The following is a 21,233-nucleotide window of genomic DNA, read 5'->3' as shown; positions in this document are numbered from 1 at the left end:
ACAGACACCCACCCATCTGCCTCCCCCTGTAATAACCACCCTCCCCACCAGAAAAAGTACATGTAGCTCTGAGCTCGGGGTTCCCTCCAGGATGAAGAGGACATCTGGGAGCTGGGGGACCATCCACAGAGTCAGCTGTTGCCAGAGCTGAAGAACAGGTGTACACAAGTGTGTGATGGGGGGAGAGTTGACGTTTGGGGAGGGGGTGGTATGAGGGAGTCCTGGGGGGCACAATCCCGTTGCCTACTGTGTTGGCACCACTCAGAACGAAACATTCCATGTGGAAAGGGAAATCAAAGCAAAGGGACAGCAGCCAAAGCCAATCCACAGCTGATGTTTCCTCTTTCTCCACTGGGTGAGGTATAAATGGGCCCAGTGCAGATCCATCTATGTTCCCAGGGTACAGCACGCAGCCCTGCTCCAGCGTAGCTAAGCCACCAGCACTGGCTGGGACAGAACTGCCAAGGGAGCTCTGGTGGAGGTGAGGGTGAATGGAGGGGATCCCAGCTGTGGCTGTGGGTGAAGGTGAATGGAGGGAATCCTGGCTATGGCTGTGGGTGAGGGTGAATGGAGGGGATCCTGTCTGTGGCTGTGGATGAGGGTGAATGGAGGGGATCCTGGCTGTGACTGTGGGTGAGGGTGAATGGAGGGGATCCCGGCTGTGGCTGTGGGTGAGGGTGTGTCTTTGCATGCAGAAGAGGGAATGCTGTTTCCATGGCATGCTCCCTGCTAGATCCCAACCCCTCATGGACCGAGGTCTGGAGGCTGGTAGGGGGCATGGGGCCATCTGGTCTCTAGTGGATACTTCCCCCTATTGCATGGGGCACTGCAGTGTAAGTCACTGCAGACAGCCTACAAGGTGTAAGCAGCCCCTGCCCCAGTCATGAGGGATACTTTTGGTAGCAAAGTTACTGCAGGACCCATGTTGACCAGCAGAGGAAGGCAGCCAGGATGCAGGGCAGAGACAAGAGGTCCTCACAAGGCTGTCCAATGGATTCCCTGAACCTCCGATCTCATCCATGGGAGCAAACCCCTTCACACGCAAGGAAACTCCAAGACACGCTACTCTGCATGGGAAGCAGCAGCATAGGGCAGAAATTGCCTGACTGTTAATAATAAATAACATATGATATTCACATAGAACCATCCATCTCTGAGAATTTCAACGCACAAACTGCAAACACAGCAGGAATGACGTCGCCCACCCATGACATGCAGCCACCTCTGGGGTGACTCACAGCAGCTATTTTATAGCACTCAACTATTGGTAAACTGTTGGGCCAAGACATCCACTGGTACATCAGTGTAATTCCTTTGACATCTGGCCCTTAAATTGCAGGTCTCAGGACAACCTTTGAGTAGCAGCCTCAGCCATATGTAAAGCTGCCCTTAGGAAACAGGCCCATTGAAGTACAGGGGAGTTGGGCACCTAACTCACCTAGGCACTTCTGTAATTTCCCCTAGGCCCTATCAACATTTTAGGCTCCAAATACCATTGTAAATCTGGCCTTAAGACATGGCTGCATCATTTCTGCTGTGTCATAGCACCTGGGAATCCCAGCACTGAGACACAATGTCATCACTTGGACTACAAAAAAACAAGAAGTCCAGTGGCACCTTAAAGACTAACAGATTTATTTGGGCATAAGCTTTCATGAGTAAAAAATCCACTTCTTGAGATGCATAGAGTGAAAATTACAGATATAGGCATAAACATACTGGCACATGAAGAGAAGGGAGTTACCTTACAAGTGAAGAACCAGTGTTGACAAGGCCAATTCAGTCAGGGTGGATGTGGTCCACTCCCAATAATTGATGAGGAGGTGTCAATACCAAGAAAGGGAAAATTGCTTTTGTAGTGAGCCAGCCAGCAATTTTCCCTCTGTTATGGCATAGCACCTGGGGACTTTCCACACTAACACACTACTGGATCCACTCCCCGACAGGACAGCACCCAGCTGCCGCTGGCAGTTAGCCATGACATGCACTGAACTATAGCATGGCCCACAGGAAACCTCCAGCACTGAGACCTAACCACACTACAGCACTCCAGAAGCTCTAACACTGAGACACTTGGATCACTCCTGTTATATATCAGGCCCTGGAATCCTCACCACTGAGACACAACCACAGCCCCCCGAGCCCAAGCCCCAGGACACAGTTGGATAGCTGCCACTATCTTACAAGTACCACAGCTGGACACATCTCTCACCACTACAAATCTCTAGACTCCTGTGTCAAAGTCCTTTGAAATGGGGATAAGCTCTCATTGGGTTCTGCTTAAAGCTTCTGCCTGGTCTGTTTGCACAAGAGCGAGCTTTTTCTTTACAGGTCCTTGCAAATGAGAGACTCCCAGTGCTGGGGAGAACCAGGCACAGGGCGGGCAGATCACGTGCCATTGCCGGGGCTGGCAAAAGCTGGGCAGTGGTACCACAAGTGCATTGGCAGGGATGGGGATGTCCCAAGCAGCTGTGGAGTAAGAGGTGATGCCAGTGGAGTTTGCACCCACTCACCCACCCATCAGTGTGGAGTTTTCTAACATGTCCTAGAATTTAAGGCCAGAAGGGGCTCATGGAGTCTGACCTCCCACACAGCCCAGGGCACTAAACCAAATCACCCTTTTAGTACATCCAATAACCTAGCTTAGACTAAAGTATTCCAGCTCTGGAAACTAAACTATCTTGTGCCACAGGCAGAGATCAGGAGGGACTGAGGTGCTACCAGTGTCCAAGGCCCCTGCATGGCAGGAAATACATTTTGTGAGATAGCCCCAAATGATCATACCACTAGACCACTAACACTCGCTATGACGCTCTCTACCTCGGGGGAAAACCCTATACCCCCATGTTCATCTTTATAAAATGATTGTGTGGTATCCAATGCAAAGTTTGTCATGTCGGGTGTCTTCAGAAGGCTCATGATGCCCTAAGCATTGTTGTTAGTGTAATGTTATAGTAATTGTTACAGTAATGTTATAGTAAGGTTATAGGTTATAATTTCATGTATGTAGTTATGAGGCTGAAAATCCTCATGGCTTAAAATAAGCCCAGGCAAAAACTCCCCAAGAGCAGAAAGGCAGTTCACACCTCATCAGGACAGCTATGGGACAAACCCAGCCCAGCTTCACAGTCACAAAGGACGTTGGCCTAGGCAGCAACAAAAGAATCTGTTGGACTCTTGAGGGAGTCACCCCCCTTCCTTTGGTCAGTTTGGGACTACAATGAGGTAATGCTCACCTGACTCTAAGGGGGAAGGGGTGGGCAAAGCCAAGAGTGAAGAAAGAACATGATAAAAGGGAGAGACATTTGCCATGCTCTCTCTCTCTCTTTCACCTACATCTATAGACATCACACCAAGTGACTGAAGCGCTGATCAAAGAGGAGAGCCTGGCTGAAGCACAACTAGCTAGCCTGTGGTGAGAAGCATCTAAGTTTGTAAGGGCATTGAAAGAGTTAAGATCAGCTTAGAATGCGTTTTGCTTTTATTTCATTTGACCAAATCTGACTTGTTATGCTTTGACTTATAATCACTTAAAATCTATCTTTCATAGTTAAAAATGTGTTTATTCTACCTGAAGCAGTGTGTTTGGTTTGAAGCATGTCAGAGACTCCCCTTGGGATAACAAGCCTGGTACATATCAATTTTTTTGTTAAATTGACAAACTCATATAAGTTTGCAGCGTCCAGCAGGCATAACTGGCCACTGAAAGATGGAGGTTCCTAGGGTTGTGTCTGGGACTGGAGATATTGGCTAGTGTCATTCGGTTGCACAATCCAAAGAGCAGCTTACATGCCACAGGCTGTGCGTGAACAGCCCAGGAGGGGGGGGTTCTCACAGAAGAGCAGGGTAAGGCTGGCTCCCACAGTCAAGGATTGGAGTGACCTAGCAAATCACCCATCCAGACAACACCAGAGGGGAACGTCACATTCGCCCACCCCCAAATCCTGCCACCACTTCCTCTGGGACCTGGCCATAGCGCTTGGTAAAGGAGGCTGTGTGTGGTGAAGGCATGAGAACAAGGTGAGAGCTGGAAAGTCCCAAATTCTAATTCTGGCCATGCCACTCACTTGATGTGAGATCCTGGGCCACCTGACTTCACTTTCTGTGCCTCAGTTTCCTTCTCTGTACAGCAGGGATAACAACAGCAGCCTACCTCGCAGGTGTGCTGTGATGTTGAGTCACTGACTACAGTGTTTTGAGGCCCCTGAGCCAGACTCTTCTTTCACTGCACTCATGTACACTGAAGTGACTGCAGATGGAGGCTGGAGTGGCTGAGCAGAATCTGGCCCATACAGAGCTATATAAGTGCTAAGTGGTATTGTGAAGGAGTCCCTGCATTGGCAGTGAGGTACTCGACTCCGCTTAGGTTTCTCTAACACTTAGCTAACACCACCACCGAACAGTTAATTTCTCCCCTACAGGAAGAACGAGTCGGGCGGAGCTCTTTAACTTTCAGTTGGGCTGTTAGTCTGGGGCACTCACCTGTATCACAATGAAAAGCTTTACTGAAACACAAGGGGAAAATCAGATTAAAAACAGACGTCAATAAACTGCCTTTCCTCCTCCTGCCTCTCCTCTCCTCCATAGACACATTCCCCAGGTCAGCCTCTCTAATCCAAAGCACATACCCTCCGTCCCCTCCCTCCTTCCCATCCCTCCTCCATTGCCCCGAAACTTCTTTTTCCACTTAACCAAGTCTCCGTAGCTCAGCTTGGAACTTTCAACACCACCAGGAATGATCTGAATGCATCATGCTCAGCAGGGGGACTCGGTACTGTGGCACAAATCCAGGTGGGCACAGAAAGGAAATAGCTGCCATTTGTGTGAGCGTGGACAGGAGAGAGAGAGAGTGCATGGGTGTGTGCATGATAGAGATTATAGATGAGTGTGTGTGTGTGTGAGACAGAGACAGAGTGAATGTATGTGAGTGTGTATTGGGTGTGTCTGTGTACATACTGTGTATATGAGACTGTATGGCTACATTGTGTGTGTGTGTGTGTGTGTGTGTGTGCACGCACGCGCATGCATTGTGGGCCTTAGACTAAAGTAATTCCACTCATGTCAGTGTATTGACCCTGGATATACACTGGGGTAAATGAGAGAAGAAACAGGCTCTGTGTATGGGAAAATATATGGGTGTGTATGAGGGTAAAGCATACATGTACTCTGTGTGTGAGTGACAGAGAAAGAGAGGCCATTAGCCAGCCAGCCAGAATTTGTGTCTGTGTATTGTATGTATTTCTGTGAGTGACAGTAGTATGGGAATACGAAGGAGTGCATGAGACAATGAGTGAGTATACAGGAAACAGATGGAGAGTGAGAGAGATAGTGTGTGTGTGTGTGAAAGAGAGAGAGAAAGGGGACTAAACCCAGCCCTGGCACAACGGGGTGTTATTCCCATTGACTTGGAGGGCAGTTGCACAAACTGCATTTGGCTGTATGCGTGTGTGAGTGTGCGAGTGAGTTTGCACATCTGGTTTACTTCTCCCTGCTTTAAAAAAAGACGGCATATTTTGTTTTAAGAGAGATGTAACTTAATTAGGTGTTACGGCTGCAAATCTTTTACTGCTGACTTTGAATTCCTTTAAAGCCCTAAGACGCACTCCGCCAGTTTTTGCTAATTCTAATGGGGAACAAGCACTGAGCAGAAATTTTTTAAAAATAATAATAATAATAAAAAGAGGGCCCAGAACACTTTGTTCCAAAGCTAGCCTGACACTTAGATGGAATCGGGGCTCAGGAGCAGAAGCCTGGGTTGCTGGAGACATTTGGGGACTAGGAGACGCCAGCTGGGCAAATGGAGATCTTAGAGAAAAGCCAGGGCTCAGCCAGGGACCTGAGTGGGGGAGGAAAGGGGAGGGGAGCCAAACACCTGAAAAGCAGGAGGTTTGAAACAATGAAACACTGTTAGCAGACGCCTCAAAGAATGTGACACACCTGCTGTGAACTCTGCAAGCCTTTGGAGATGAAATGAACGGGGGAGGGAGGGTGCATGTGGGGTATTTGGGGACTCACCAATGTTGTGTGTAAGTCATCACTGCTCTGAGGTGGTTGTGGGGTCCCTGCACACGCCTGCACTGGGTTTTATTGTAGCGGGATGCTGGCCCCAAGCAGTGGATCTTCAGTTTGAAAGTAAATGAATGGGGGGCCTTGGGTGAATGGCTGCACAGGGGAAACCCGGTAGGTTTGCTGGCACTGGCTCAGGGAGAGAGCAAAGGGGCATTTGAGGGGGATCAGACAGAAGAACTGACAGAAGAACCAGTGGAAAAGTGGTAAAAATTAGTGGTAAATCAGGCCACCAAGGGCTTGCCAAAGTGCTCAGCTACATGAGTGTTTGCGAGGTGAACCCGTACAGTGGGGACAGAGTTGGGCCTGCGGGGCATGGAAGGGGGGAGGCGTGGCAAAGAGGTAACAGGAAAAGTAACAGGAAGGTGTAAGATAAAGGAGGGGGTACGCTGCCCACCCATTGAATGCACATGGGTGTCAGGTCGCCTGCTCTACCACTTCCAGTCACTGACTCCTGCTGTCTGACTGACTTCAACCTTATTCTCCTCCCACGGAGACAGGCTCTGGACCTGTCCCTCCACTCACCTACACCCTGTCACACCAGGGAAACTCCACTGACTTCAGTGATACTACAGCTTATTTACATCAGTGTACCTTAGGGAAGAATTACCCTCCCCCCCACATCACCTGTATACCTCACATCATTGCGCCTGCGATGTCATGGCAGCTGCTCCCACAGACGGCAGGGGTTTACAGAGTCCAAGGCCAGATGGGACCATTGTGATCAGCTAGGCTGACCTCCTGTATCATGCAGGCCAGAGACCTGCCCCAAACAATTCCTGGAGCAGAGCTTTTAGCAAAACAGCCAGTCTCAATTTACAAATTGCCACTGACGGAGACTCCTCCATGATCCTCAGTAAGTCATTCCCACGGTCAATTACTCTCACCATTAAAAATTTTCACCTTATTCTCAGTCTGAATTTGTCTAGTTTCAAATTCCACCCATTGGATCTTGTTAGACCTTTGTCTGCTAGACTGATTAGCAGATGTTTGATCCTCACATAGGCACTTCTAGCCTGGAATCTCATGCCCCTTCACTTTGTTAGGCTAAATCGATCAAGCTCCTTAAGAGACCGGGATGAATATGGCCCAGTGAGTGTTGTGATTTCAGTCCTGGTAGAGATCATAAAATCACTGCTGTGTTCAGCATTAATGTCAGCCCCCACTTGAGCTCGGGGGTGGGGCATGGACCGTGAGGGCCAAGTCTGCCCAGCACCTGCCCAGCTCTCAGCTGTGGCACTATCCCTCCCTTTTCATCAGGGCAAAATTCTCCCAATAACAACAGCAATAAAAATCAGAGACAGGCTTTGATTCAAGTCTGCTTTCCCACCACCAGGAAGGGATGAAACAGGTAAGCATGCCCCAGCAGGTGAGCAAGACCTAGTGATGGAAGGCAACAGGAAGCGGCTTTGCTAAATTGCCATAGGAACAGGATCAGCTGGTAGGGTTGCCAGGTATCTGGTTTTCGACCCGAACGTTTGGTTGAAAAGGGACCCTAGCGACTGTGGTCAGCACCACCAACCAAGCCGTTAAAAGTCCGGTTGGCGGTGCTGCAGGACTAAGGCTTGTCCTGACATTGCGCTGTGCCCCGGAAGTGGCCAGCAGGTCCGGCTCCTAGGTGGGGGGGCCATGGGGCTCCATGTGCTGCCCCCGCTCCGAGCACCGGCTCTGCATGCCCATTGGCCGAGAACCACAGCCAATGGGAGCTGGGAGCACAGCACGTCGAGCCTCCTGGGGCCCCCCACCTAGGAGCCGGACCTGCTGGCCACTTCTGGGGCACAGCATGGAGCCGGGACAGACAGGGAGCCTGCCTTAGCCCTGCTGTGCCGCTGACCGGGAGCCGCCAAAGGTAAGCCCACACTCCAACCCCGAGCCCCAACTCCGTGCCCCAGCGTTGAGCCCACCCAAACCCAAAGCCCCCTCCTGCACCCCAAACCCCTCATCCCTGGCCCCATGCCAGACCCTGCACCCCCAGTCGAGAGACCATACCCCCTCCTGCACCCCAATCTTTGACACCTCTCATGAACAAAGGCAGCCAGCATTGCCCAGCAGTTGCCATCCATTCCCCAAAAAGCCACTCACCTTCTCCCCCAGGCGCAGACTGGGAGCATGGAGGGAAGGGAATGGGCACAAGGGAACCAGGCTCCCTAGTGACCAGGTCTGCCAGGCTGGTCCTCTAGCTTCTGTACCTGCTTTCCCCTCCCCCTCCTTTCCCTTTCAGCAGCTGTTGGGGGGATCCAGGATTGATAACCTACACAAGAGCATGTTTCCCTTTGAGACCCAACCTCGGAAAGAGAAGTCTGAGGTGGACATAGCATGCCAGCCTGGAGGGCTTGCAGAGAGGAGGACAACCCCAAGGGGATGGATGCATACAGACTTGAGAGACACTGACACTGGGGGAAGAGGAACCTGAGCAGCGCAGGGCAGAACAAGAATAGTACTGGATTTTTACTTATTTCATCAAAACTGCATTGCAGTGAAAATTTTATGACCAGCTATGAACCTGAACTGGATTCCTGTGCCCTCCTGGAATGGCCCATGGGTACAGCTCCAGGGAGAAGCAGACCCCAAACCCGATTCATGGGCTGTCCTGTACCCTCGCTCCACCAGTAGTTATGAGCTTGATGTAGCTGGGTTCTCTGGTCTGTTACGTAGGAGGTCAGACAACATGATCATAATGGTCCCTTCTTCTGGTTTTAAAAATCTGTGTATCTAAGAGAAAGAGGGACCTGAACTGGATTTCTGTGCCCTCCTGGAATGGATTCTGCACTGAAGATACTTGAGTTAGAAGCCGAAAATCTTAAAAAAACAACCCCTCGGATAAAACTACAAGCAGCTTAACACGGGCCCACTCCACTAAAGCAAAATAAACACTAAGGTCTCCATCAAGTGTCATTTATTTTTATTCGGCTGAAAATATTAGGATCTGTTTCTAAGACCATCCTATTTGTAAAGCACTGTGGGTGGGTGGGGTACATCGATTAACTCCTCTCAAAGTGTAACTCCAGTCTTGGGATCAACACTTACGGAAAAAAACATTTGTTTCCTTTCCAAAGTGTCCATTCTTTGATGTTCCTGATAGGACTTTTAAGGTCCAAAAGCAAAAAGCTTCTATTTCCAAGTGACCTGGGAAGTTGTCTTGAATTTATTCCCTGCAATCTTTCCTGCCTAACAACGAAGACCAAAGAAATTATTTCAGGTTCCCCACCTTCTTCTCACCAGAGGTAGGGATGAAAAATGGAGATCCTGAATGGCAGAGTGGACTGCATCGGGGCGCATCTTGTGGTACCAAGCTCAGCCTCTCAAGCAGGAGTTGCTAGGTAACAGTGGATATATTGGTCACAGTTCTACCAATTCTCACTATCCCAGCAAGAGGGATTGGACAAAGGACTCCTGCTGGGGGATCTCACAGCTCCTTATCACATTTCAGACTGGAGGGAATGGGGCAGGAGTGCTGCTTTGTGGAACTCCAATCCTAGCTGCCCCCACTTGAAGGTATTGTCAGGAATGATGTGTAGAAGAGGTGGGGGTAGGTGGCTGTCAGAGTCCCAGTCTCCTCCAGCAGGAGGTGCTTTAGGAAACAATGTAGGAGCACAGGTCATGTTGGTCTATTGTCAGTCTCCCCAGCCAGGAAACACTGTCGAGAATGCATCACAGCCCCTATTATTTGTCCAATTATACTGCACAAGTCACTTGACTTGCAGAGAACTGTCCCTATGCCATGCTTGTCGCATGAAATGAAGCGTAGTTTATAGACACTATAGACTAGGCTACAAAAATATAAATGTCACTCCAGTTTGACATTATGTTGATATACTCTGAGCCAGCTCTTCATCTGGGGTAAATCACTGCAGCTCCATTGGAGACAGTGGGTCAAAGCCCCAGCTATCGGCATAGCTCCATTACTGTCAATGGAGTCAGGCCAGTTCACACCAGCCGGGAGTCTGGCCCAGGAAGGTATCTTCACTAGTCTATAAAACATGCAGCCAACTCCAGCTCACACTGAAGTGACTTTCCTTGGAAAAATAAAGCAACCAACACAGTCAATATCTGAATATTTTTTAAAAAAGTGGGCCAGGTGGGGGCCCCACAGATTCATGGGACTCAGAAAATGCCCCAAAGCACTGACATACTGTTGTTGAAGGGTCCACCCTTGAGCCAGGCTGGGAGAAGAGCTTGCAAGAACTCCAACAGCCACGAGCCCAAGTCAGAGGGAGACGTGCAACAACATTCCCACAGAACTCCTAGCACTAAAGAGCAACTGCACAGATGTGCCGGGGGGTGGGGGGACAGAGATTACTAACTCCACAAATGGCTGGGAGGATATGCTGTGGGGGGTCACTGTATGCCCAGTTTGGGTAAGGCAGGAGGGGTTGAGGAGGCTGGGAGAGGTCACTAAGGATCCCCTTTGTTCTACACCTCTAGACTTCATGTTGTTGCAGCTACATCCTCCATATGTACCTGGGGGCAATGACCTGTCCATAGGAGCCCATTCACACTAGGAAAGCAGAAGTGGCATGAGACAACCTGGCATCTTGACAACATGGAGGCATTATGATACAGAAAGCCCATGCTACTCCACCCTGTCAGGTACTTGTCCAAACACATGATCATTACAAGGAGTCTCCTGATCTCAGCCAGCTATTGGGGAAGCTCTCGAGAAGGTGGCTCGTTGATCCTGAGGAGGTGCTCAGCAGCAAGAACATGCATTTGTTGTCCTCTTAGCACCATAATCCCCATGTGTGCTATCGACCAGGAGCGGAAACTGGGTAGGGTGTCTGCTATTTTCATGCTGAGGTGTATGAGAAGACCAAGGCCTGAGGGGAGTAGTATGATGGGTGGAAGAAAAAAGTGTCAGAGACCCTTACACTCCCTTCCTCCCCTGCTCTTTGACTAGCTAATAAGGAACACTACGATGGATACAGAGTGAGTTGGAGGTTGCTTGTGAGACTATTACTATGGCAATAAACACCTCAGAAATACAGGCGACAGACAGATTAGATGGAAGGATTACATGCGGATCGGAAGGAAAATGTGACCTAAAAAACAGTGGCTCCTCTACCACAGTGATGAGGGAAGGAAAGAGATTGCTTTACTTTTCCACCACTGCATGTGGCAGGTCACAGCAGTAGAGCTAGTCAGAAGACTGACGGCTGGCTGCTATATCAGTCCGGACTCTTTATCCGGACTCAGGCACAAACATAGTAGCACTGAAAGTCGATAGCAGCATGCTTTGTGTAAAAGATTCACCACCTCTATCTATTAATCCCTCCATCCCACAATCATTACTAAGGTATCTGGGAGCCTGGCCTGACCGAGTACTGGCACATCTCAGAGGCACAATTTCTGAAAGAGTTTGAGGAAGTCCAAGCCACCACCTGGAAATCAGACCTGTGCCTCTCTGGGGTAGTGCAAAGCAGTGGAAGTGTCTGGATGTCTAATGAGAAAGACTATCGATACTTCCCCTTTGAGAGACAATTTACCAGGTCAGTCTTTGCTCAGGTCACCATCCCTCCATGCTAGCAATGTTGTCAATGCCATTCTATCTCTAATCCCTCTACTTCAGTGCGGATGGGTCCCCTCCAGCAGCATCTCCTCTGCTGCAATATCTGAGACCCTTTCCAGGCCTAGATTTGAGATCTGGGCCTTCGATGGAGATAGGGTCCATCATATTGATGGATGATGTCATGAGGCCTGAGGACAGAAGGCCTTGCTCTTGCTATCATCAGTCTTTGGCTTGTGGACCATGAGGTGCCACTAACCTGCCCGCAGGATCTAGCAGGGGTGGGTGGAGTTCCATTAAAACAGTCCTGTTCCTTCCTCTTAGATAGCTCCTGGGACTATGATGGACAGCTGTTTCTCCTTGTCAAAGCATGCTCCTAGGTTTCCCATAGTTATCAATCCTGTTGCCTCTTAGATCCGCTTAACTCAGATCTGCGCCTCCTGTGGAAGCTGCGAGACATTATGGGCTTACCATGCCATCGCTATGCAGCTGACACTTGGCTTCTCTCTCCCCTTCCCATCAAGTGTGCACCATCACCCTGCTATCCTAGCCTCTCAGAAAACAGCTGGCTCAAGCCCAATCTGGGAGGAAGGAGGCGATGCAGATAGGTGAAGCCGTCGGAGGAGCTAGCAACAGGAGGCCAGTCTTCCATTTGGAACCATGGGTGTTCATCTAATCTCAGAAATCAGCTGTAGCCAGCAATGGTTTCAGTCTGCTTAGGCAGGCCAGGAGCTCCCCGCTCTCAGGAGAATGCCAGGACAGCAACTATGCCAGGCCCTTGTGTGGGAGTGCAGGGATGGGGGGATGCACCCACCCCAGGACTAGGCCCCATCTGGCTCTGAAAAGAGAACTCAACATGTGTCCCAGTGGTGCGAGCTGATCCATTTCTCAACCTGCCACTGGATGGCACAGCTGTGGGACAGATGCCATGGCCTGAGAGCCTTGGAACAAGAACAGCAGATTTGGAAACCACACGTTCCCCAGAGGGAGCTGATGCTGCAGCAAAGAGCACTCAGGGGAAATCTCTTGTGTTTGGAGGAGATTAAAGAAACAAACTCCCCTTGAATCCCCAGTGTGAGAAAGAACTAGGTCCCCTCCGCCAAAGGGGTGGGCTGCTCCTGGCCAGAGTGCATGCAGGCTGCTAGGACTCCTGTCAAGTTTCTTTGGTTGGTTTCCAAAAATAAATAGGATTTAAAACCTCATTTGCACATTTTATTTTTCGTTGGAGGAGACCTACCTGCTTGCTCTCTGCAACCAAGCTGGGCATGAGGAGACTATTCAGTGTTCAATGCCAGCACATGCTTAAATAAGGGGAGAGTGGGGAGTCCTCCAGGAATGGCAAGGGGAAAATACAATTAGACAGGGATAGCTGCAAGGTGCCCAGATAGTGTTCTTCTTATGTCTTTTGTAAACCGGGATTTAGAGCACTCACCTGCCGGCTCTTCTGTGCTGGTGACCACGGAGGTTGGGTTGATGGCAGGAATCTCTGGAAAAGAAAGGGTGAGATTCTTAAGGAAGTGTGCTTGCTTTCCAACTGCTGGGTTTGTCCAAACCTATACCTTCTCCCCCGTTTCTGCTGGTGAAGAGAGAGTCCATTGTTAGCAGCAAGAAAGGACAAAGCAGCTCCTCCTGCTGGTTTCCTTTGCTGCTGCCATGGGGACATGCCGGGTACTAAGAGGGGGTGCATCACAACACATCCCCCTTGTTGACTCTGCCAGTCAGGCTAGAGGGAGCCCTGGGAGTCGTAGGGTTCCCCTAGGGATAAGCCCAGGAAAAACACACCCCAAAGGAGTCATATAGAGGATTAACAAGCTTCATTCATGGTGGCCGCTGGTTCTGTTTTCAGGGTGAATCTAGAATAACTCCATTGAAGTCAATGGGCCAAGACCAGCATAACTCTGATGATTTCAACGTAGTTAACACCAGGAGGGAATTTGGCCCACTATATACAGTTCAGGCAGAGCGGTGACTGCTGGGAGCCATGGCAGATAAGTGGCAGTGAGGGACAAGGCCAGTGTGTGCTGTGTCATGTTCTCTATTGGCCTGTGCAGCAGCACTGTCTCCCTGCCTCCACCCTGGCACAAGCCAATCTCTGGAAGAGATGTTCTCTGCTCAGATATCTCCTCCTCTTCCCAGCCAGTGCTGCTCTCTGGACAAGAGAGCCAGGCCAGGCATCCGCTGACCCTGCTGGGACAGCTCTGCTGTTGCTGATGCAGAGATAAAGAGGAACTGGAGGCTTCCAGGAGACCTTTAGAGAAACCACCAGAGCTGCCCATCTTGGCCCCGAGAGCCATTGCTGTGCTCCCTGCAGCACTGCGATCAGTGGGTGGAGAGGGATGCCAGTTAGCTGACTCTGTGCACTATGGGGCCCCCACTCTGCTCCCTTGTGCTCCTGCAAGGGAGCCGAACTAGGAGCATCCTATTCCCATTGGCACAACGCAGCTGCCACCTTTAATCTTTTCCCACTGCTGGCCTCCCTGGGGCAAGGAGCATGGAAAGACTCTTACAACCTCCCCAAGGCTTCCAGTTCAGCTTCAACCCAGCACCGCTGTGGGAGCTGGGACACTGGCCAGGCTGCCAGTGCAGAAAGCGAGATGGAAGAGAAGGAAGTGAGTAGAGAAAACCTCTTGTGCAGAGTTCCCACATGGCTGCAGGGTCATTCAAAAGATGTTCTCCAGCAGCACAGAGCCCCTGAGGGTATGGATCCACTAGCATGTGGTGCTCCCTGAAGGGCTCCTACCCAACTGCTGCCCCATGCCAGCCCTGCTTAGCTTCTAACAGCCAATGACCTCACAGTCCTTGGCGGCAGGACAGCACTTCACAGCCCCAGGTAACAAAATGGCTATAAGATCTTGCACTTGTAAAGATGGCGAAGGAGGAACTGGGGCTCTAGAACACAGGAATGCTGGAACTAGGCATTGCTGACAGCGTTACTCACTGATGCATGGAGCCACAGGTGACCGGCTCTGCTGGTAGCCCTTGGCACAGCGATTGCAGGTGAGCCCTGTCACACCATCTTTGCATGGGCACTGCCCGGTGGTCTGGTTGCAGGTTTTACCAGCTGCACCAACAGGGTGGCAGTCACAAGCTGAGAAAACAAGAGAAAAAGAGAAATGCTGCGAAAAGAAAGTCAATAGATGTATTTCACACACAGTCCTCTGTGCTGAACAGGACATGTCTCTGATAACAGCCATTGCACACAGACTGAAAATGAACAAAATATTGTTAAAACACCATAAATCCGGCTGGGGGTATTACTTAGCTCATTTAGACCCTTCTTTTCTGTTCATTAACCAAGCCTGATTTTCTGTGTATGGGTTTGATGAATTCACTGAACCTTTCAGATAAACAATTTTAAACCGAAGGGCTGCTCACAACTGGCTATTCATGATCTGGTATTCGTGGCATGTGACTGGTCACCTGAATCACATGATGAAGTGAGCTGTAGCTCATGAAAGCTTATGCTCAAATAAATTTTCTAGTCTCTAAGGTGCCACAAGTCCTCCTGTTCTTTTTGCAGATACAGACTAACACGGCTGCTACTCTGAAACATGGTATTGTTGCTAATCCCTGATTGGATGACTGAAGTTTTTACGCAGAAAAATAATGAATGGTGACCAGTGACTAATGAAAAATGGCAGTGATTGTCTCTAAAGGTATTTTTACGAAGAACAACCCCCCTCCAAACACTTTGGCATCAGGAGCCCATTTGTGTAGGTGAGGGCATGTGTGTGATGTAAGTGCTGCACAGGCTGTTTGCACACATACTAATTGACTGCATAATGAATATAAAGGTAGGGCTACAGGGCATTGGCAAAGCTGGGTGGGGCGCAGAACTGAAATAGGAGGGGCTGCTGCCAGTCAAGACTGAAGTGCCTTGACAAAACTAGGTAGGAACAGTTTGCAGAACACCCGCCTGAACTACATCTAGCACCAACTACAACTAACAGCCTATTGCTTGGATAAACACATTAGCTTCGGTGACAAAATATAAAGGAGACTGAGTTTCGAAACTCCCCAGAGGATTCTCCTGAGAGGAAAGAGCCTTGAGCAATGCAAGTGACATCATGGGAATCTCAAGGCAGGGTGAAACAGACAAGAGTGGGATGGTCCAGGACTGGAATGTGGAGAATTAATTCTCTTCTCACCCATGAGAGAAGGTAGTCCCCCCTCAGTCAGGGATGGGGGTCCACTGGAGAAGCAGCCTCCAGGATCAGAGAAGCATAGAGCTGGAATTCCCATCTCATTCCAAGCGCAGGGATCTGGTCAGAGGATGCTCCTACTGTGTGTTTCTTTTCATAAAGGGCTTGGAGCAGGGCATGACCTTTTCTCAGTTAGGTCTCCTCAGGTTCAGTCCCTAGAGCTCAGAGTGTTTGAATTGGCACTTACAGCTGTCTGCCATCCTTCGAGCTTCGGACATCAGAACAGCCAATTTCTCCCACCCCCTTCCCTACCTTAGGGCGAACACAGCTGCAGCTGCTTCAGAGGACCTTGTGGAACCTGGGAGGAATTTCCAGGGGCTCTCCTGCCAGCTGGCCCCATCAATTAGCCAATCGTGAGCAAGCTGGGGGGGCCCAGGGTGAAAGAGAGAGTGTTAAGGCTCATTAAAGGTAACTAATTGCAGCCTTGTGAAAAACGGGAGGGAGTGAAAAAGGAGGAGAGAGAGAGAGAAATAAAAAAGTTGGGTTCCAGCAGGGGATTTTTAACTTTGGAAAAAATGTGTAAAAACCGACCCTGGTTTGTGTCAGAAAAAGGGAGAACCATTTACGATGCTCTGCTCGTTTTTATTGTTGGCAAGGTGAGGAGTGTGTGTGCCATGGCTGATGAGCCCAGCATACTGGCAAAGGGGGCAGTGAGCTGGGATCTGCCGGGTGCAGTGCCATGGCCAGGGCAGAGCGGGGGAGAGGAGAGGCAACACCTGTGTCATCGCTGGTGATCCAGCCATACCAGTTGCTCAGTGTCTTGTAAGCAACCACAGCTGTGCTGCTCCTAGGCTCAATGGTCTGGACTCCTCCCTCCTGCCTTCCAGCTACTCCTGGCCTCTATGCTATCTCCCTCTCTCTGTCTACAGAGGCAACAGAGGAGGTCTTGGAGCCTGGAGCAGTGCGTCAATCTCACGGGATGAAAGGTACTGCAATGAATGGAACACCCGTGAGGTTGCAACACTTTTGCTGATGCAGCAGGAATTTGCTGAACCAAACCATTGACACCCTCAAGGAGGAAGCTGAGGGACTGGGATGAAAGCTTCAGTCCAGGAACACTGCTTGTATCACAGCCATGCTTAGCAACGAGACCCATCTTCTCATTCTTCCATAGCGATGGGGTGATTCTCTCTCAGATGGGATGAGTGCTAGAACTGGGACTGGAATACAGTTTCCTCCTTACAGGCACGCACATGCACACACACACACTTCCATAGTCCAATCTCCCCTCATCAGAGGACACAGCTAAGTTAGAGTCAATCTGAGTCTCCTGTCTTCATTGGAAAGACTCACAGTGGGTCTTTCCCTTTCACTCCCTCATCGCAGGAGCTATACGCAGGGGATGGAAGTGAAGTTATTCCTTCATGGTTCTTGCTTTCACATCTTCCTCTCTGGCTCTAGAGCCATGGGATGAATCTGAAGTGAGTCTTCTTGGTGATTCCCAGCACATCTGATCTCCAGCTCCATGGGGAGGACCCAATCTGGCTCATTTCCGTGCCCCAGCCCTACAGCCACACGGTTTACTCATTCTGTAGTGAGTGCTTGATGGGAGAGTCACAGGAGGGAGAAAAGCTGCTAAACCAGGAGATGACTGTCTCATTAGCCAGCTTAGGACTGGGGCTGTTTAAGAACTGGGAAAGGTATCTTGGTTTCCATCAGTGTAATAGTCAAACGTGACTCCAAAGCCAAACAAAAACAACTCCCCTTGTGCTCCCCCCCCCCAAAGATGTTATCATTTCCCTCATTTTCACCAGATGGGATCTCACTGGAGCACAGCATCCCTGCTCACCAGGCCTTCTCATGCTCAGCAAGAAATGAGAGCATGCAGTGTCTAATGTGGAACAGATGCCTTGGTCCTTATCAGATCTTGGCTGGGATTGGAAACGGACGTGTTTCTGGCAAGGGTATTTGGGGGCTCAGCTGTGATAACAAATGGCAGCAGATGAGGGAGTCCTGGCATGGCATGGGACCTTCAGAAACACGGGACCTTTCTTCAGCCCCAGCATGCTTTGGTGCCAGGACTGTGGGGGCCTGTAACGCCTCACTTAGCAATCCACGGCTTCACTAGCTCTCCTGGAAACACGAAGTAGTCAGCAGAAACCCTGAGAAGACCCCTGGGGCCATGTCCTAGGGGGATCCTGTGTGGGCCCCTGGAGCTGATCTGCAGTGTGACACTGCCCAGGTCCCTGGGCTGGACTGTGGGGTAACCCAGAGCCAGTTGCTCCCTGGAACCAGTCACACTAGCTCTCACCCAGCTCTATGGCTCTGGCTAGCCCCTGTCCACACAGCTTCTTTAACATGAGGCTTCAATTTGCAGTGAACCCAACCCAGCACCTTCCCCTGAACCTCACTGGACTGAGTCCATCCCTCTCACTGCTTCATCCCGTCTCCCTTTCCAAGGCCTCGGCTCTGCTCCAGACTTCTCACGGGGTAGCCACAGCAGTGACATGCTCGCTCTCGAGGGCAGAACTACGGAAACTCCCACCAAGACTCAGCCACCCTCCACGCCAACAGCGTGCTGGGAAATGCCCCTCCAGATGGGCAGAGGGGTCTCATGCAGCAAGACTGAGATGCAGGGATGTCAACATCTCATTGACGTGATGCAGGTGGTTATTTATCAGCCATCTCTCAATCTAGGGGCTTGAATGATGTCAACAACTACAGAAGTGATGCCAGAGAGCAACAAACTGTATAACTCATCATGCCAACCCCACTGCTATTGACTCTTAATAGCAATACTACTTTGCCTTTCTCTGGACTAGAGCAATGGGCACTTTCATCTCCTCTCTCGACAGATGCCTGGGATGGCTCAGGCATTTTAAACAACTTTGATGATTCCTCTGGCGTCTCTGCCTGTTGGTACAATACATGACTGTGACTGAGCTGCAGGGGTATCATAGGGTTGGAAGAGACCTCAGGAGGTCATCTAGTCCCACCTCCTGCTCAAAGCAGGACCAACCCCAACTAAATCATCCCAGCCAGGGCTTTGTAAAGCCTGACCTTAAAAACCTCTAAGGATGGAGATTCCACCACCTCCCTAGGTAACCCATTCCAGTGCTTCACCAACCTCCTACTGAAATAGTTTTTCCTAATATCCAACCTAAACCTCCCCCACTGCAACTTGAGACCATTACTCCTTGTTCAGTCATCTGTCACCACTGAGAACAACCTAGCTCCATCCTCTTTGGAACCCCCCTTCAGGTAGTTGAAGGCTGCTATCAAATCCCCCCTCATTCTTCTCTTCTGCCCAGTTCTCTCATTGTCTCCTCATAAATCATGTGCCCCAGCCCCCTGATCATTTTCATTGACCTCTGCTGGACTCTCTCCAATTTGTCCACATCCTTTCTGTAGTGGGCGGACCAAAACTGGACGCGATACTCCAGATGTGGCCTCACCAGTGCCAAATAGAGGGGAATAATCACTTCCCTCGATATGCTGGCAATGCTCCTAATAATGCAGCCCAATATGCCGTTAGCCTTCTTGGCAACAAGGGCACACTGTTGACTCATATCCAGCTTCTCATCCACTGTAATTCCCAGATCCTTTTCTGAAGAACTGCCGCTTAGCCAGTAAGCCCTCAGACTGTAGCAGCGCATGGGATTCTTCCGTCCTAAGTGCAGGACTCTGCACTTGTCCTTGTTGAACCTCATCAGATTTCTTTTGACCCAATCCTCCAATTTGTCTAGGTCACTCTGGACCCTGTCCCTACCCTCCAGCATATCTACCTCTCTCCCCAGCTTAGTGTCATCCGCAAACTTGCTGAGGGTGCAATCCACCCAATCATCCAGATCATTAATGAAGATGTTGAACAAAACCGGCCCCAGGACCGACCCCTGGGGCTCCGCTTGATACCAGCTGTCAACTAGACATTGAGTCGTTGATCACTACCCGTTGAGCCCGACGATCTAGCCAGCTTTCTATCCACCTTATTCAATCCATAGTTCTTTAACTTGCGGCAAGTATTGAGTGTTGCTGGGGCACTGGCTGCTCAGCCGTCGGTCTAGAAAGCAGTTCTCCATGTCTTTGCTTCAGACACCTGTACAGTTTCCTTAGTGAGCTTGTTCTATATTTCCCCTGGAATAACTCTAGTTGTGCTCCAGTATCTCACCTGAAAAGCTACAGTTCTGCCATTGCCATTTGACTGCATTTGCCAGTCTGAAGCAGTTTGCTCTGCTGCAGATGTTGCACCTACAAGGAGATTGCCTTGCTCTTCTGCAAGTATTTGAGCACTCTGGGCTTTAGCTATTTGACAAGCCTTTGAAAAATCATCTTTCCTGTTGCTTTTATGGGCAATTTCTTGGATCATAGAATCATAGAATATCAGGGTTGGAAGGGACCTCAGGAGGTCATCATGTTCTCATCCACATCTAGTACAGAGTTAGTTTTGCCTGCTAGAATAGCTCGTAGTCCTATTCTGATGAATATTTTGGGCTTTCTTAACTGCTAGTTGTTGAAATGCTGCCATATAGATGCCTCTTGCAGTGCATCAAGTTGACTCATTTCACTCATACCTAAAGCTTGGCTTGCTATTGGAAATGGCAGCGAATCAGGAATTCTAGCCCAGTGGTCACTCCTGCCTCCTGACACTTGGAAACCTTCCCCTAGCCACGCACAGGGTGTGATTTATAAACAGCCTTGCTAGTGCACTAAGCAAAATGGACCCTGGTAGGATCCCAGGTACTCCTGCTCTCGTGTCCATTTCAGTGCAAGGCTGAGCTGGAGCGGCTCATTAACTGTGCTGCTCTGCATGAGAATTAGTAGGCAGCTGGTGTGGCAGAGATGTTACAGTTCCCATATGGTGGAAATGTTGCTCCGTATTATATGTATTATGATCACATCTCGAGGGCCCTTCCATTGTGCTGAGCACCATATAACCACATAGATCATCCTGATTACAAAGAGCTTACCATTCAAATTAACAAGATAGAGCACCATGGGAGAAAGACAATAGGATGATCCCTATTTTATAGATGCCGAATGATGAAGTGACTTGCCCATGGTGTCTGTGGTAGAGCCAGGAACGGGACCAGGCTCACCTGGGTCACAGCAGAGTGCCTTTACCACAAGACTAGCCTCCCGCTCAACACAGACAATGCAGCAGGGGATGACCCAGTGCAAGCGTTCCCCTGGTTTTGTCGAACTTTGTGACATTCTGGGGGTGTTTGCAAATTCTGCCGGCTCTCCAGGAAAACGCACCCAAAAATGTAGCTGGCAAAACACCTACCTTTTGCTTGCAGTGCATACCGGGGGTGCTTGCCTCCCAGGAGAGAGCTGCTAAAGATTCAGCTGAGTGTGCAGAGTCATTGTGCAGAGCTCTCCTGGTGAACTGCATGCTGGAGCTCTTCCCTCTCAGTCCCCTCCCTCTTCCTAGGACTATGTAGCCTTCCTTGCCAGCAGGCAAGCTGTGTTTAGAGATTCCTATCCCTTCCTCACCTAGCCGGGACTCCTGGTGTTCCCGGTAA

The 21,233-nt window shown here is 50.0% G+C and overlaps 1 protein-coding gene across 2 annotated transcripts in view; it reads right to left on the bottom strand.

Annotated features, from left to right (window-relative positions):
- NTN3 (netrin 3) overlaps positions 1–21,233 on the bottom strand; it is an 86,197-nt gene that overhangs the window by 16,582 nt on the left and 48,382 nt on the right. For both annotated transcript variants that reach the window (XM_074965747.1, XM_074965748.1), the window contains 2 exons: positions 14,508–14,657; positions 13,002–13,055 (listed from right to left, as the gene is read on the bottom strand). In XM_074965747.1, coding sequence (XP_074821848.1) covers positions 13,002–13,055; positions 14,508–14,657 — 204 coding nt within the window. The remainder of the gene's footprint in view (positions 1–13,001; positions 13,056–14,507; positions 14,658–21,233) is intronic.

Source organism: Natator depressus, chromosome 10, assembly GCF_965152275.1.
Source record: "Natator depressus isolate rNatDep1 chromosome 10, rNatDep2.hap1, whole genome shotgun sequence".
Taxonomy (NCBI): domain Eukaryota; kingdom Metazoa; phylum Chordata; order Testudines; family Cheloniidae; genus Natator; species Natator depressus.
The sequence above is the reverse complement of the archived record's forward strand: the minus strand, read 5'-3'. Positions and strand labels throughout refer to the sequence as shown.